Genomic DNA, 16862 nt, shown 5'->3' with positions numbered 1-16862 from the left:
CCCTGCGCCTGCGCAGTCGCACGCCTTCGCTTTGAACGGCTTGATCCTGGGCTCGAGCAGCGCCTTTGCATGACAACCCCCCAAAGCAGAAGAGGCCACTTTAGTGACAGACTAGGCGTTCAGCCGTCGTCCTGACTGCACAGCTTTTGTGGGTTCCCCTGCTCCTCCCGGTTCGTCCTCGGATCTAGGGCTGGGTGGACACCTGTCCCCAGGTGCACGCCTCCTGCCTGCTTTCCTCTTGAGACCAGCTGACTTCCTTACCTCCTGTCATCCCTAGGGCAACTCCGGGAGGGACTGTTCCCGTAGTACAGACAAGGAATTCGAGGCTCAGAGCAGCTTGTTCCAGGCCACGCAGCTAGTGAGAGGCGGAACCAAGACTGAGTCAAGCTCTGCTTAATTCAAAATCCTGCTTTGAGAGTTTTGAATTGCTGCGTTTGCCTGGTTCCTGCTTACCCTGTGTGCCTTTCTTACCGCTGACAAGCCCAGGGGCCCAGGAAGATTTAGGGGTCACTTGGGAAGGTGGAGCCCACGATCTCAAGAGCACCATGGGTCGTCCCGATGTAGACAGGAGGGTGTTATACGTAGCCAAGGATGCGCAGCTGCGGCTGGGAGGTTGGACGCGGGGCTGCTGGGGCCAGCCTGGGGACATCTAGCCTTAGGAGACCTGATAGGAGGAGCCAAGGCCAAGCCCTGGGTCTGCAGACACCGTTCCTGGCCTGCACCCTGAAGGTGGCTGAGGGGACTTTGGGCTCCAGAAGGGAGGGAGGGCAGGTTGTGGCACTGGAAGGGGCCAGAACCTCGGGAAGCCCTCTGAGTGCCGCTGCCAGAGCTCGGAAGCCACAGTCCTGGAAATTGCCAAGGCCTCAGTGGTCGAGGCTTACCTAATGTCACAAGAAACGCTTCAGGAGAAAGAGGGAGGCTTGACCATCACTCAGGTGCAGGATAGCCCTGCACAGGGCGAGGATCCACCCAAAGGGGAATCCCCTCTGACCAGTGGGCAGGGTAAGGTTAAAGCCTGCACAAACATCTGCACAGGAGAGAATGTGAGAGGGAGAATGTTTGAATGAAGCTGTGCAAACCCACAGAAGCGGATGACCGAGAGAAGGTAAGTTTCTTCAGAGTGACTTGCCCAAAGGCGCTGCCTGTAACACTAGCCCTTGCTCAAGCTCTCTCGGACCCTGGATTCCTACCCTTCCTGTCTGTGCCCACGGTGCTATAGGTTTCACCGTTGTCTACGGCCATTCACCCACTCACTGGTCATCCTCTCTCAGCAGGCGCATGCTGGCTGGGAAGCCCTGCTCGGGCGAGCTTTTGTCCTGGTGCGCAGCCGTGGACCTGTTGCGAGGCTCCTCTCCAGGGCAGGTGTGACTCAGCAGACTCCGGGGCGGGGGCTGGTCACTCCGAGGAATCCTCACTCGTCTCTCCCAGTGGAGGGCTTCGGGTGCAGCGGCTCATCGCCTCTCCTCCCTTCTTGTCCTTGGTTCTGGAGACCTTCCCAGGACGAGGGTCAGTGTGAGCACCTCTGCCTCTAGGGGACCAGGCCTTGAGACCTCCTGGGAAAGGGAGTATGCACTCCAGCAGGACAGGCGCCTGGTCTGTGGCCAAGGTGGAGGGAGGGTGCTGTGGGCGCAGGTGCAGTCTGTCCCAGGACCTTCTGAGTTTGAGCTTCTCTCTTTCTCACTGCCTGGGAGGGCTGGGAGGCTGGCTTGGACCCTGGATCAACCCTCTAGCTCCCGTGCAGGCCTAGGGGAGGAAATGGATTATCAGGGGGCTGGAGCCTCAGAAACTGGGGATGTGGGGTGGTTACCTGTGCCTTTCTCCCTTTTTGGGTGCGAGAACCAGCTCTTGTTGCACAGAATGTCCTACTTTCTTGGACTTCGCCTGCCTTCGGCCTTCTCTGCGTATGGTTTCTGTAGCTCCTCTTGAGGGTGCCCTGGCTTCCTTTTGGTGGCTGCAGGGCTTCTGGGTGGTAGCTGAGGAACTCTGTGAGGCCACACCAGACTCTGTACAGGGCACAAGCTGCCTGGTGGGAGATAGGAGTGAGCTGGCCTGCGTTGCGTAAGGCAATTTCTCACTCGGATAGAGTGGTGTGACCCCAGCACCCTCCCAGAGGGGTGTTCACTGCTGGGCTCTGGCCAGGCCTGTCCACTCACCTGGCACTTGGGGTTGCATGTAGTGCTGGGGTCTGGCCTAAAAGCAGGTCTGAAAGTGGGTGCGGGCATCGAGAGCAGGTGCAGTGGTGTGTCGAGGCATGGTGAGGACCTTGAGGAGGACCCGCAGTAGGGGCTTTGAGTAGGGGAGGGTCTGCCACAGTAGAAAGACTGCTGTGTGCAAGTGGAGAGCAGCTGGGAGGCCGGAGGAGGTACGGAGTGCCCAGGAGAGGCTCCCAGATGGGAAGAGGGCCTGAGGGTGGGAGGCTGTTTGGGGCCGAGCTGAAGGCTGGGGAAGAAGAGCTGCAAGTCCAGGCACCCCTCAGGCTCCGCAGTTAGCACACGTGAGGGCCTCTCCTCTGATCTAGGGCCAGCTGCTCGTTTTGCAATTGGGAAGCAGAGGTTCGGGGTGGGGGAGCAGCGTGACTCCAGACCCCTCTTCCTCGTCACGTGGAACACACACTTGCTGGGCATCCCGGTGGCCAGTCTGGAACCAGGCGTGGAGGATGTAAAGTGAGTACAGGGCCAAGGGCTAGGCACTCGGGAAGGACTTCCCAGTGTCCATCCCCACCCTGCCTCTGCCCAGCTGGGTGCACACGGGAGCAGGGGCTCCTCATCTGCGAGCATAGGTCATGGCGGCACGCATCTCAGAGTTGTGAGGATTAAATGGGTCGATACACTCGAGGATTAGAAGAGCATTTGGAGGGAGATAATCTCAGCGGTCCCCGAGGGCTGCTTTAGTTGCTCTGACAGTTTTCTGGTAGGTGGCAGGCAAGGGTCTGGAGAAAAGGGTACCTTTCTCCATTTTACAGGAGGCTGCTACATTGGCCAGTGGCAGGGGTGTTCTGGAGTCATTCATAGTTCGGCGGGGGGAGACAGACGTGAAGATGGAACATCCAGGTGCTGGCTGGTGAGGAGATGTGGGGCGTGCGCATGAGGAGTGGGCTCCCGCCTCAGCTCCCTCTCGAAGGTGCCTGTCAGGGATCCCCGGGGCATCCTGGGTCTTTGTGAGGAGAGGCCAGACCTCAGCCTGGCCCAGGTGGAGACAGGCAAGGTCAGGAGAGGCCAAGACCCTCTTCCTGTGCCTCAGAGTCTGTGGAGTCCTCTCCCGGCATCCTGTTCCCCGGCGGGAAGAGCAGGTGGCTGCAGAGAAACAACCAGCAGACGGCGTGCCTGGCTTCCTTTCCTCAGCCGTGGCCCCAGGTGGCTGTGGCTCATCTCCCATGGTGTCCACAGGATGACCAGCGACCCTCACGCGGCCCCCTCCCTGGCCTCCAAGCAGAGGAGCAGAGGCAGTGTCCATGAAGGGGACACGATGGCCTGTGCTGAGCACGTGGCGGGGGGAAGCTTCTGTGGACTTCACTGGAGGCCCCTCCATCCTCTGCCTTCCCACTGCTCAGCCAGGGTTCCATCCGCACTTTGGTGTCCAGAGGTCAAGGTGTTTGTGTCCGCTCAGGCAGACTTGGGTTAGGCTCTGACAGCAGAGCCCTGGAGGACAAAGAGGAGACCCCTCCCTAGTGCCCACCTCAGTGGGGGGATTAGGGAGTGAGCAGGGTGGGCCAGGCTGATGGGGGAGGCTGCAGAAGACAACTGGGAGGGGCGCAGTGCAGGGGAGGAGGGGCAGAGGCCGGCCCAGGTCTGAGGGCTCGGTGTCCAAAGCTGGCTCCCAAGCTGCCCCCAGACGCCTGCTGCAGAGGCCCCGACCATCCCTGGGGCTTATCAGGCAGCCCAGTGGCCAGAGAAAGGCATCATAAGTGTCCTCCCTGCTTCTGCCAGAGCTGGGAGCCCGGGAGGCCCAGGAAGCAGGACTCAGCATGACCACCCAGCCTTTTAGGTGACAGTGATCCAACCCAGGACGCCAGTTCCTTCCTCCTGAGCCTGGGTGCTCAGGCCTCCAGCTACACACCCAAGTGTCACGGAGCCCGGGCCTCCCTCCCAGAGAGGGCCAGGAAATTTTTCCTGCTCTGCTGAGCTCCCTCAAAGGTATCAGCACATGGCAAATCTTCCTTTCGTTCAGAAATGCAGAGTAATTTGCCTGAATGGGGATTTCTGCATATTTATACTAATGTCTGTGTTTAAAGCTTATGAGACAGGGAATTGCTGAGAGATGTCCATTAGCAATATATACAGACTGCAATTATTTCTTTATGGTGTGTGGTTTGACTGCAGAATATTTTATTTCTATGGAAGTAGTGGGCTTTGCCTACTGTGTTTTCTTATGTGCCTGAAGAAATCAATAAGAACAGAAAAGAACTGAAAAGAGGCAAGAATGAAAAGAGAGTGACCTTTTAGGATCTTGAGAGCCTTGAATACACCACGCTTGGAGCTGCCTCTGCCTCTGAATCTAAATGCACGTACCCATGAGGGAGAATACAGCCCGTTGCAGGATGTGGAGGAAAACTTGTGAGTCTTCCCCAGGATGCAGCAGCACAGCTGCCAGTTCCCTGGACCCAGGATGAGCTGGCAGAGCTGTCCCGTCAGAGACAAGCAGACGAGAACATGGGGTGTCCACAGAGCACCTCACTGCAGTCCTCTTTCTAGGCCAGGACAGAATCAGGTTTGGATCTGAAACAAAACAAGCCCCAAACCTATAGATTCACAGGCTGAGGATTTCTGGGGTCTGCACAGATTCTGGCAGAAACCAGAATTTTTCCTGCTGTGGGAGGGGTTATTGTTCAGAACGTGGGAGCTAAAACACTAGCATGCAGATGAAGGTCAGGCCCTTTGGGCATTTCAAACCCTTCCTCAGAAGTTTTAGTTCAGGTGCTGCTCTGTCTAAAGATTCTGGCCAGGAAACCTCTGGAATCCCACCCAGGCCAACACCCAGGCCTCCCCGGGACTGTCACGCGACTGCTGGATCACTTGCCAAGGGGCTTGGATAGACAAATCCAGGGGTGCTCTGGGGGCTGTCTTCAGCCCTCACCTGCTGGGAGGAGATTACTCAGGCTCAGCTCATTCCCAACATGGAACAGGGCCTTTGCAGATGAGAAAGGCCAAGTTGGTGGAAACAAACATGGAAGACTCTGACTCACTCTGCAGCAGTGCGTTGCCCGTGACCTTGCTCACGGAGCTGTCATATCTCACGGCCCACCTCTGGGTCTTCACTGGAATCCTGTGGCCCTCCCACTTGGTCCTCTGCTGCAGAGTACCTGCACCGCCCGAACATCTGGGCTGCTCCTTTGGACGATGCTGGCCTTCTTCTGGTCAGTGTCTGCCATCTTGTGTCCTCTTCCAAGCTGGCTGCCATCTCCGGACCACACTCCCTTGGCACGAAAGCACTATTCTTTTCCGGCCCCAAAATAGTTCCCTGAAGCTGATGCCGACTCCTCACTGCCTTCTTGCAAGGAAATCTCTTCCAAGAGGCACTGGGGTCCAGAAGAAGGACAGATGGTTCCTTTCTTTTTATAACATGGCCAGTCTTTTGAAGTGAAGAGCTATAAACACAAGTTTGTCTCCAGCAGATGTTCTGTGGGCACAACAAGTGCCACTTTGTGCTCTTAAGCACCTGTGAGTGGTGTTAACTGGGGAGGAGACAGAAACCGGGCAGAGCTTTGGTGCACGTTCAGGGGACCTGGGGGCCATGGTTCGATGGTTCCCATTCAAGCCGCAGACAGGTCTTGTGTCTGCTCAAGTTCAGGTCTCCACTTCCTGGGATCCAAGGCAGCAGACCTTCCAGAGCCCAGGACGACCACGCCAGCCCCACCGTGCAGTAAGCATTCTGAAGTTCCAGTGGTTGGACATGTTCTTCAGCATTCCTCCCAGCTGATCCCAAGGCCCCCTCTGAAGGCTGAGATCCAGGGATCGGCCCTGTCACTTTCTCCCCCGGGCTCACCGTCACTGGGTTGCCCAGTCCCTATGGTGGCAGCACACTGATTTGTGGACTCCCTTGAAGACGGGAATGGCTGTCGAGACATGACATTTGTTGAGCTTCCCAGGAGCTGATGCCTGTGCTGAAAGTCAGCAGGAAGCCAAGTCCTATGCCTCTGCGCTGGTGGCTCCTTGTCCATTGGTGACAGAGACATGAGGCATCGATAACTACTTCTAAATGGATGTATGGCTGTTTGGTAGATTTCAAGAAATTCATTCATTTGAAAGGGCATAAGCTCAATTAATAGACCTCATTAACTTCAAAGATGTATCATCTTTGCACGGAATTGGCTCCTTCTTAGGATGACTGGCTCCATTAACTTTATTGCATTGGCAATACTTTGAATAAGACGTGGGAGGTGCAGCAACAGGAACGAGTCCCTAGGGCTGCCTGGCTCCCAAGCACCGGCGCCTTCTGTGGTGACTAGCTCTGTCTGTGGCTTTCTCAAAAGGTTCACTTTGGGAATTCCATTCATCCCATCCACCCACCCATCCTACAACATTTAGAGATGAGGAAAGAACCCAAGAATCACCAGTTTATATTCAGAAATATCAGACACACGACCCTCGGAGACACAAAATAGCCACGTTGGAACCTGCACACCTTAGCCCAAACGGGCTGGCGACAATACAGATGACAACAGGAAGCTCCCAAATATGATGTGGTGAAAACTGCATGGCATTGCAGGTGGGCTGCTTTGAGCGCGACTCTTATTTTCCCCCCTATACCCGGGTAAGTATTTTACCCAAGCCCTGCTTTTCCATCTATGCATCTACCTCACAGGGCAGCTGCAAGGAGCACACAAATGCAGAGAGAATATAGTGGATAGGTAGTGGAAGGCACCTACAAAAAACCCCACTGCAATTCCGTGTCCCCACAATGGCAGCTCCTGGCCCACACCCTGAGAACAACCTGCATGATAAGCTTCGTGTCTTTGGTGGTATCGTCACCACAGAGACCCAGGGGGAGACCACACGTCGCCTGCTTCCTGCTTCGTGGCACCAATGACATTAAACCGGGAGTCCTGCAGCCAACAGACATCTCCATGTAGAAGGAAGACTGAAAATATGGGGATTATTTCTGGATCAGTCAGAATTTCTGAAACTTGTTTATTCACGTAGCCCGAGGGAGCTGGAGCATTTGGGACCACACAAGGTAATTCCTAAATGGTAGGGTGAGGCCCTTGGCAGTACTTCGATCTGGGGCCTTGCTGACCGGGCCACTGGGCCTGGCTGGTGTAGGGGCTCCGTGCCGATGGAAAAGCACGCTGGCCGTTCACCCAGTGTTCACAGGGACCCTCGGGGCAGGACTCGGCGGGCATGGGAAGTGGTGGGGCGAGGGCCTCCGTGCCCGAGGTAGAGTTTGCCCTCTGCCTCTCTTCCTCTGTTTGGGGCAGGGCCTCCTCCCTGTAGTCCCATCGTGCTCTGGAGCCACGAGTGGTCTTGCTTCTGTGGTGCTACATAAGACTGGGTCATCCGGAAGTGGTGTGTGTGTCTTGTCCCTGTTCTCCATTCAGGCCTTGTGCAGCTGCCACCGAGGGCAGATGGCCCCTGCTGGGGGTGGGCGCTGCTCTGGTCACAGCAGGGCACTGCACAGGCAGGTGGGAAGGGTGTGTGAAGTCCCACTCTGGCCACGCTGGGCTTGCTCTGAGTCACTGCCAGTCTGTGGGAGGAGAAGCCTTCGAGGATAGAGAATCCCTGAGCCGATGATGTCATTACACAAAGATTTGGGCTGGCTTCACAGGGGCTTTTCTGGTGCAGTTTCTGGGGGCAGTGTGCTATTCTGGTGATATCTCAACCTCAGGTTTCACCACTTGTGACATGAGGCGCTTTCCTAAGTGACCTTCAGAGGACGTCCTCCTCTGATGTTCCTGGCGGTGGGGATTTGGGAAGGACAGGAGTCTGTTTCCAGCCACAGAGAGGGAGATGGGAGCTGCTTCAGAGACTACGGCTGGGGCCTAGGGAGGGGCCAACTGACTGCCTGCTCTCAACTCCAGGCTTCAGAGGAACCAGTCTGAAAAACTCAGTGGACAGGTTAAATTGGCCATGACTTTATAGGGGCAAAAAAGCACCGGAACGAAGTAGGCAGGCACCATAAAAGGAAAGAGGGTAATGTGAAAGGGAGGGATCCCAAAGCAGCCGGGGCGTGGACAGGTTTTTTCTTCAGTTGGATGTCCGAGTGCATGCGTGTGCCTGCAAATAGGTGCACACGTGTTTTAACAAAGAAGCCACTTCATTCTGGGAAAGCGGAATACCCACAGTGCTTGGGACCAAGGAGGTGTCAGGTTCTTCTCAGCCCCCCAGCCTGTCAGCTAAGGTCCCTTTAGTAGGCGCTTGGCCAGCGGGAACATGACCAGGGAGAATACCCACAGGGCGAAGGTGACTCTCCAGAAAGAGCGGCTGAGGTGGCTGTACATGTTTGGTTTGTAGAAACACAAAGGCTGCCATCTTCAAAAGCCCACAGGGCTGTCGTGTAAAACGCCAGCTTTGCTCTGGTGGCCCCAGAGGCGGGGCCACGGTGGCTGTAGGAAGCCAGCTCTTGACTGTTCAACAGGACAAACTGTCCTGCAGTTGGCTCCTGCTTGGGTTCCCCATAATGAGGGCAGATTCCTGCTTCCACTAGGTGACTGCTGAGTGCCCTCTCGCTGTGATGGTTCTAGTAAGGCACACGTTGTAAGTAGGCAGCCTTTGTGCTATGGTGACGGGACATTCCATCTGCCAGTGAGACAGACTTACAGACCATCAAGGGCTGGATGGGTCCTCTCAAACTCACTGTATTTGGAAAGAGAGAAATTCTTTTCTTTTTGGTACCAGGGATCAAACTCAGGACCTTGCGCTTGCGAGGCAGACAGCGGAACCACAGCTAATTCCCCGCCCCAAACTCACTGTGTTTGGAGAGGGGCTTTAAAAGAAGTAATGAAGGTTAAATGAGCTCATGAGGATGGGCTGGCCACAGCCCTCTGAGAAGAGGAGGACGCCAGGACTTCACCGCCCGGAGGAGAGGCCACGTGAGGATGTGGAGAGAAGCCAAGGACAGAGGCTGAGGAGAAACTGGCCCTGCTGGTGCCTTGATCTTGGACCTCCAGCTTCCAAGAACTGAGAAAGTTCCTTTCTGTGGCTTACGCTGTCCTCTCTGAGGCAGCTTATGATGGCAGCTGCCCTAGCAGGCCAGCGGGTAGTGATGACCCTAACTCCGATGAAGGCGGCAAAGAACCAGTGTGTGCTTGGCTTGGGTGCGGACCTGGCTCTGGGGTGCCGGGCAGTGACAACTGAGAGGTCACCTGGAAAAGGTGAGGAAAAGGTAGCGAGAGGCCAGTGGGGAGAATGAGGGGTCCCCTGGGCTGCGCCTGCTCATCCAGCAGACTGCTGGGAGCCCTTGCTTGGTGGTATACAGACGTGACCGGACAGCGGTCCTGCTCTTGGGACTCGTCCCCAGCCTCTGGAGAGCTCTAGGCCTGACCTGACCTGACCCCCGCTCCTAGCGGTGCTGGCTGACACGGGCTGTGGTGATCATGGTCAGGAAATTCGGCGTTAACCCTCTGTCAGACGGGAGAGAGAATTCCTCCAGACCTCGGGTGTGCCTCAGACTTCCCATCAGGGCTTGCTGGCCACGGTGCATCTTCTACCCAGGTCAGAGCCACGGATGACCAAGGCGGTCTTCACCTTGTGGGACCAGGATCGTCCGGACACGGTTGGATTTCTGCCCCACACCGCAGGTCACTCACCCAATACCCAGAGCTGAGCAGCCTGGCAGGCTTCCACTCTGTGTGCCACGCCCTCAGAGAGAGCACGGCTTGGGCCCGCAGGCTTAAACTGCTATCGAGCTGGTCTCAGTTCAGGCCCTGTGGGCTCTTTGAGGGGTGTGAGCCAAGACAGTGTCCGTCCTCGCTACGTGAAGGCACAGTGCTGTGTCCCCGGCACTTCCTCTCCTACCTCCCCCACCTCCCTTCCCTTAGGAAGAACCACGGCCTTTCCCTCACCTCTGACCCTCACCTCTACTATGCCAGCCTGGACTCCCGGCCCCTGCCATCCTCACGGTGGGCACTGCCTCGCCTCCCAACACAGGCGCGACCCCAACCCCACCTCTCCGGGTCCGGCACGGTGTCTGGATGGCTGGGCACAGCCTTGATGCCTCCCACCCCACAGAAGCTGGGGCTGTGCAGGGTGTGCGGCGGCTACGTGGCCTGTACCTTTGGCCTGGCTCCTGGGGGAAGCAGTAGGTCCTACACAGTCGGTGCCCCGGATGACACACATGAGTGCGGTGCTCAGTTAGTCCTGGGTGGTGCAGTGGGGGAGGTGACAGGACTCAGACCACCCCTGACCGACAGCCTGGCGTCCCTGCTGGTGTCTGCCTGGCCTGCTGCTCCTGGGAGAAGATGGGCAGCTGCCTTCTCCCATGGGTTGGCACCCTTACCTGAAGCCCCTGTTCCCACCAGCCCAGGGCCTCCTCTAGTCTCATCTGGCACGGGTGGGCCAGAGTGAGATTTCTGACCTGCAGGATGCTCTGTTCAGCAGGGATCTGGGGCGGAGGGCCCTTGACCTCCCTGGGCAGTACAAGGAGCTGGTCCAGGGGCCTCCTGTGCCTGCACCTGCTGAGCAGTGGGTGTGGCAGGGCCTTGACTGGTGACCGCCTCCAGTGGTCTGGCTGCCTTTACTGCATGTGAATGCGTGCCCGGCTCACTCACAGTCAGATGATCTGTTAACCAAACCGTTAAGCCCTGGACAACTCTCCAATTAATGAGGAACAAAGCCCCTGAGGAAAGAGATCTGGGAACGGGAGGTGGGGCTTAGGAAACACCTAGTGGGTATAGACAGAGCTGCAGCACCCTGGGCTCAGACGCACCTGCCTCGTGGAGGGCTGTGAGCACTGTGCATAGGGTCAGAGAAGAAGGTTAGAGTCACGGTGGACAGGGCTCCAGACCCAAAGGCAGCAGAGGCCGGGGGCCAACGGTGTTCTAGACCAGATCACTTCCCTGGGCCTCGTTAGGGTTTACAGCTGTGGCAGCAGTAAGAATGGGTAACAGCATCATAAGCTGGCTCTGTGCTGGGTGTGGTTAGGACTTTATTACAGTACCTGATTGAGGCAGGTCTGTAAGAAAGCACTCTCATCTCCACATTACGGAGGTGCAAACAGGCTTAGAGACACCAGTTTCCAGCCCGCATCCACTGGGTTAGTGGGTGGTGGACTTTGAATTCTACCCAGGTAGCCTCGTGAAGAATCTGGGCATCCGAACACCTCCTGTGCTGCCAGCCATGTGCCCCTGAGCAACTCACCCTGCCTGGGTTGTTGGTCTGGAGGAGCCAGAGAATTCTAGTGCCATCTATGATGCAGCCCTGGAGGAGGACCCATCGCGGTTTCTGTGGCACCCTGGTATCAGGCTGACAGTCACGATATGCTGACCCTCCCACCCCCAGTAGATAGAGGAACTGCCGTGGAATTAGGGAGAAGGTGCCAGCAACAGGCTGGCTCCTTCCGGTTGTTATGGTGATGAGGGAGGACCATAAAATGTTACAACGGGAGAGGGCAGGTTTCATGTGTTCTGGGAACTAGGTATTTCAAATACCTAGTATTTGATGATACTCTCCCGAGACCCTGGAAGGAACACTGCTCTGTGATTTGTCACATTAACTCAGGCCCCTAAAAGGTTGCAGTCACAGAGAGATGGCCCTGGAACTGAACAATAACAGCAAACACTTGTATGGTGATTACGACACCGCGTTCTAAGGGCGTTGGGACAAAACTCAGTCCACACAATGACTGCAGAAGCCAGCTCTGTCATTAACCCCCTGCTGTAGCTGAGGAAGCAGACAACTGCAGATCCTGTATGCTCTGGGTGGGTGCTGGGGGTGGCGCCGTGTCTGGGTGTAGGGGAGGCCTTATAAAGGACGGACTTCTGCACCTGGGGGCATGGGGGCCACAGGACGAAGTCTCACACGGCTGCTTTGCACACCTGGATACCCAGATGCCTGTGGCCCTTGGACAGTGACCACGTTCACCACATGCAGGGAAGAGTCTCAGGGTCTCACAGCTAATTGCCAGCCTGGCACTTGCACCTTTACCCGTTACACTCTCCTAGTGCATTTCTTAGCGTTGGGTGCCGCTCTGGCCACTGGGGCCCAGCGGGGCCCAGCAGGAACTGGATGGAGGGAGTCCTGGCCTGCCCACCCCAGAGGGTGCACCCTGTAGTTGGGGAGGGCATGGGAACAGGCAAGCTGTCCTGTAGGGGTCGCTATTCAAGGTGCAGGGCACAGGTGAAGACTCTGTGGGAGCCACACTGGAGCACTGCGTCCAGGGCCAGACCGGGGGATGCAAGCAGTGGGGATGGGTGGAGACATCGGATGGGCCGCTGCGGGGCCAGGCCTGAGTTTTGAGAAGACCGCCTGGCTGCATCATGGAGCCTGGGCTGGAGCTGATGCTCTGTGGGCCAGTCAGGGGCTAGGCAAGGCCCACCTGGGGCTTTGCATCTGAACACTGATTGGCATTTCCAGGGTGCGCGCACAGGAGGCAAAGGTCTGAGGGAGGGTGACTGCAGTTTGGAGAATATTTCATGCCTTTGCCTAACGGTGTTAGGTAAACAGCTTTGCTGTGCGTTTCAGCTTCTTCTGGAGTGTTTATTGAGGCTGCAGAAGAACAGTGTGGCCTGGCCATGCCGGTGTGGGGCACGGAGGGGTGAGATCTGCACTGGGCTCCTTGCCTGGGGAGAGTGGTGTCGAATCTGCCTGCCTGACCTGAGCCATGACGCCGTCTCCCGCACAGTGGCTTGACTGGGGCTGCCAGCCCTGTGATTGCTGCCTTGAGGAGTGACCCGGCTGTCCCTCACTAGTTTCCCTCTCTGCTCTCCAGAGCCTGGGTCAGTGGCAGTGAGCAGGCACAGTGCTGGGCATGGTCGTGCCACAGTCTCATCCAATCCCGCCCTAGGCCACAGCGGCGTGGTATTGTCATCCTTATTTAAGAATGAGGAAGGGGCGGCTCAGAGAGGTCAGGAGACGTGCCCCAGCCACACAGCTATTCCCTGTGCCTCTGAGCATCTCACAAGACACTGCTGCTGCTTGCAGAGTCAGGGGTCATGACCATCTGAGCAGCACCTGGCTGAGGCATTGCACAGAGCTCCCTGGGGCAGAGGTCCAGAGACAGGAATGGAACCAGAGGAAGGAGCTGAATGTAGGTCTCTGCCACGTGGCTCCAGACCCTGAGGTAGGGAGGCCAAACCCTGTTGATGGACCTCACGGTCCCTTACCTAGGCCTATAAAGTCCAAATTGGAGAGACGCCCCTTCCGCTCAGGTTACTTGCACTTGGCTTTTTGTCCCAGAAGCAAGCCAGAAAGATGCAGCCCAGCTCCTCTCTCTCCAGCCACGAAGGACACACACAGCAGGCCTTTCTGCAGGCCCATGGTCGGGGCCACTTGCTTAGCCTCTCTACGCCACCAACAGTCCTTCTTGGAGTTACACCAGGGGTGGAAATGACCACCTCCACACTTCACTCTGAGTTCTCAGGGCACCCCGGGGGCAGTGACAGTGGCCAAGTTCTGAGGTTCACCACACCTCTGTCCAAGCATCACCTCAGGGTCCCAGTCCCTAAGACAAACATCCCAGGTGTTTTATAAGAGATTCAAATGGAACTAATTCTGTTTTCTTCCCTTATCACTTTGCACTCAAAAAATCTATTTTTTTTGTTTTTGTTTTTGTTTTTTTGGTACCAGGGATTGAAATTGGGACCTTCCACTTTCAAGGCAGGTGGTAGAACCACTGAGCTAAATCCCCGGCACAAAAATCTGTTTTTAATTAGCTTTCCATATATAATCTAAAAAATCCACAGCTTGTTCCCACCCTCAAATTGTTCTTAGAGAAAGATCTGTAAGTTTCTTAAGAAGAATCTATATGTCCTCAATGCATTTGAATAATATTCATTAATGTGAACTGCACAGAAGCCCGCTCCTTTAGTCACAGATGCGAGACAGTCGCTTGACCTACTGCAAATCAAAAAGCATTTTGCACACCACCTATACTTTTCAATTGGTTAAGTTTTAAATTAAAGTCCCAATGCCCTTTTTGGGAAGGCAGTCTAATAGAGCTCTGACTGAAATTTTCGTTCAGTCGATTGGAAGATAATTACAAGAAACAAAATGTGAAATTTTAAATCAGGGCACTAATGAAGTCTAAAAATACCAGCGGCCCCTCCCTCTAGCTGGTACAACCTGCTCTTCATGAAGGGGATCTCTCCATAATTACTCAACCTCGCAAGAGGGCAGATTGTCACGTCAAACAATAGGCAAAATCGCGGGGCCGTAATGAGCTAGATCGCGCCGTGTTCTGCAGTGGATCTTATTATAATGCTGGGCAAGGTTTCAAACAGGGAACAGGAGAAAAGGAAAATTCTTCCTGTTTTTTTTTAAAGTGGAGTTCTGACTTGTGTTGAAGCCATCACGCAGTGCCTCCTGTTCCTGCCTGGAGCCAGCTGTCTGTCATTTAGGAGCGTGAAATCAATTGGGCTTCAGAGATGTAAAATCCCCAGGGGCAAAATTAAAAGTGACCCAAATCCAAACCCACGTGGTCCTGTCAGGATTATGACTCTCCTATGGCAAGTTTCAAAGATTTGGTTTCAAAATTTGGGTTTCTTATTTTAAAAAATATTCAGTTGTTTGACATTAGATCTGACAGACAAATTATAGCTCCAGCAATAAAGGCTTTTAAGATTAGAAATGAAATGAGATATTACTTAGAAAAAAAGCAAGAACCCACCCTGGTTTGCATTTTACACGCTCCCTTGTGTTTCTACCCACGCGTGGAAGGGGACCAACCCATCAGTGGATAAGGGCTGTAAATAGCGAGTTAAATGCAATTTCTGGGGAAGGCGCCAGTCTGTTGGCAGCCTGCGGCAGTGAGTGTGAAGATCTGGTCACCTGCTGTCTCTGGCTGGAGTGGGGGGCCTGGTTCACGGGCTCCCCCTGGAGGCGGGGCTGTGGGTACTTTCCCCACCCCTTCCCTGGGGTCCTCACCCCATGCGGCTCCTCTTCCTGTTCCTGTCCTGTCTAAGGCTGGAGACCAGAGGCCGGGCCACACCTCCCTGCCCTCCGTAGAAGCCCGGCCGTGGCCAGTCCCTGCCTCTTGTGTCTCCTCCACCCCATGGGCTCAGGACCGAGGATGGACCTGGTGAGGTGGATCCCAGCTCCCAGCCGAGCCCACCAGGGACTCAGTGCCACGGAGCTGCTTAGCTTTTGCACAGAAGGGCTCCTTTTCCTAAAGGCACACTCGGAACTCCGCAGGACTGCAAGACCTCCCATAGTGGGAAGAGGAAAGCCACAGCCTTGGGGATGGCCAGACCGCCTGTGGCCCAGGGTGACTCAAGAACTGCGAGTAAGATTTTTTGGGAAGGAGCTTAACTGAAACAATTCAAACAAAAAAAAAATCAATTTAGTCTACTAAAATAAAAACAGTTCTTAAAGCAAGAGTTGACCAGAATTTAGATGTAATTTTCTACATTTTTGTCATTTAAAATGTATGTAAATTTCCAAAACAGAGAGTTGGGCCCAGTCACATTGGCGTGAAACCCAGCGGAGATCTGGATGTGGCCTTTGTTGATGGGTGGTCCATAAGACCTGAAAGTGGCTCGCAAGGTAAAGACAGGTTCAATCGGAGAGCAGGTGGGAAGGGTGGTGAGTTGGGTTCCTCTCTCTGCTACCAGGCCCAGCCCCAGATGTGCTGTCCAGGGCTGCAGTGGGGAGGTGGGGAGGTGGGGAGCTGGACCCAGGCATGGACACTGCCTAGGACTATCTGTGGGCCTTGGGGGAGGCCCCTGCCCTCGGGGTGCTTCATCTGCAGGAGCATCTGCCCTGTGCCCTGGGCTGTCTGGCCCCGGTGTCAAGGGCTCAGGAACCCGAGGCTCCACGCTGGCCCTGGCCCTCCCACTCAGGACAGGCATCAAGAGTGAGGCCTGCTTCTGGGGCCATGACCCAGACCTGGGCGCTGGGCTTGGGCTAAGAGCTACAGCTCGGTGTGTGCCCTTCCGGAGTCTCTGTTCCCCAGATCCAGCTTGGAGGAATCTCCCTGGGGCAGGGAGGGGGATGCCCTGAGGGCCGGGGGGAGTTGCTCTGTCCCTGGGTCTCACAGAGCCACCTCGGATCCTCACAACCAAGCTCCAAGTGCTCAGGTGCCCTGGGCCTGCCTCACACCTTGGCTGGGCCCCATCCCTCTTTAGGCTTCCCAGATAGGAATGGAGGTGGGTGTTCTTAACGTCCTGGGGTCCGGGATTGGAAAGTGGAGAAGGACCCAAGCAAGGACTGCTCTCTGGAGCTCAGGAGGAGTGGAGGAGTCCTGTCCAGTCTGGCCTGGCTGCAGGTCAGCGCTGAGCGCGGCTGGAGCTCTGGGCTTTGCAGGCTCACCCTTCCTTCCTTCTCCCTGCTTGCCCCAGCGGTACCCTTCCCTGACCTGCACGCCTGACCCCGTGTGGCTTCCCCTGTCTGAGGCTGGGCTCTCTGAGCAGGGAGGCCCCACTGTAGCCTCCGGTGGGTGAGGCCAGTGAAGGAGCCAGCACGAAGCGTCCTCCCCGCTCTCCCCGGCTCTCGCTCTGCGGGGCGGCCAGGCAGGGGGCACAGACGCAGGCACACAGGGAGGTGTGCAGGCGCAGGACTTACCTTTGGGGTGCCCTGGGTCGGTGAACTCATACTTCCCCACGCCAATGGTGCGCAGCATCTGCAGCCCGTGGGCCGAGTCACTTGTGGGGGGTCCATTGGTGGCAGGGGTGCTGTTGGGGAGAGTGGCCGATGGCTGGGCTGGTGGTGGCGGAGGCAGCAGGGGCCCTGCCATATGGCCGTTGCCCACAGCAGCGGGTCCTGGGCGGGCCACCG

The 16862-nt window shown here is 56.1% G+C and overlaps 1 protein-coding gene across 1 annotated transcript in view; it reads right to left on the bottom strand.

Annotated features, from left to right (window-relative positions):
* Klhl29 (kelch like family member 29) overlaps nt 1-16862 on the bottom strand; it is a 117224-nt gene that overhangs the window by 39059 nt on the left and 61303 nt on the right. Inside the window, exon 4 of the mRNA XM_033762999.1 lies at nt 16650-16759. Coding sequence (XP_033618890.1) covers nt 16650-16759 — 110 coding nt within the window. The remainder of the gene's footprint in view (nt 1-16649; nt 16760-16862) is intronic.

The sequence above is a fragment of the Fukomys damarensis genome, unplaced genomic scaffold, assembly GCF_012274545.1.
Source record: "Fukomys damarensis isolate Sample0158 unplaced genomic scaffold, DMR_v1.0_HiC HiC_scaffold_2, whole genome shotgun sequence".
NCBI classification, from domain to species: Eukaryota; Metazoa; Chordata; class Mammalia; order Rodentia; family Bathyergidae; genus Fukomys; species Fukomys damarensis.
This window is presented reverse-complemented; position numbering and strand designations above follow the sequence as displayed.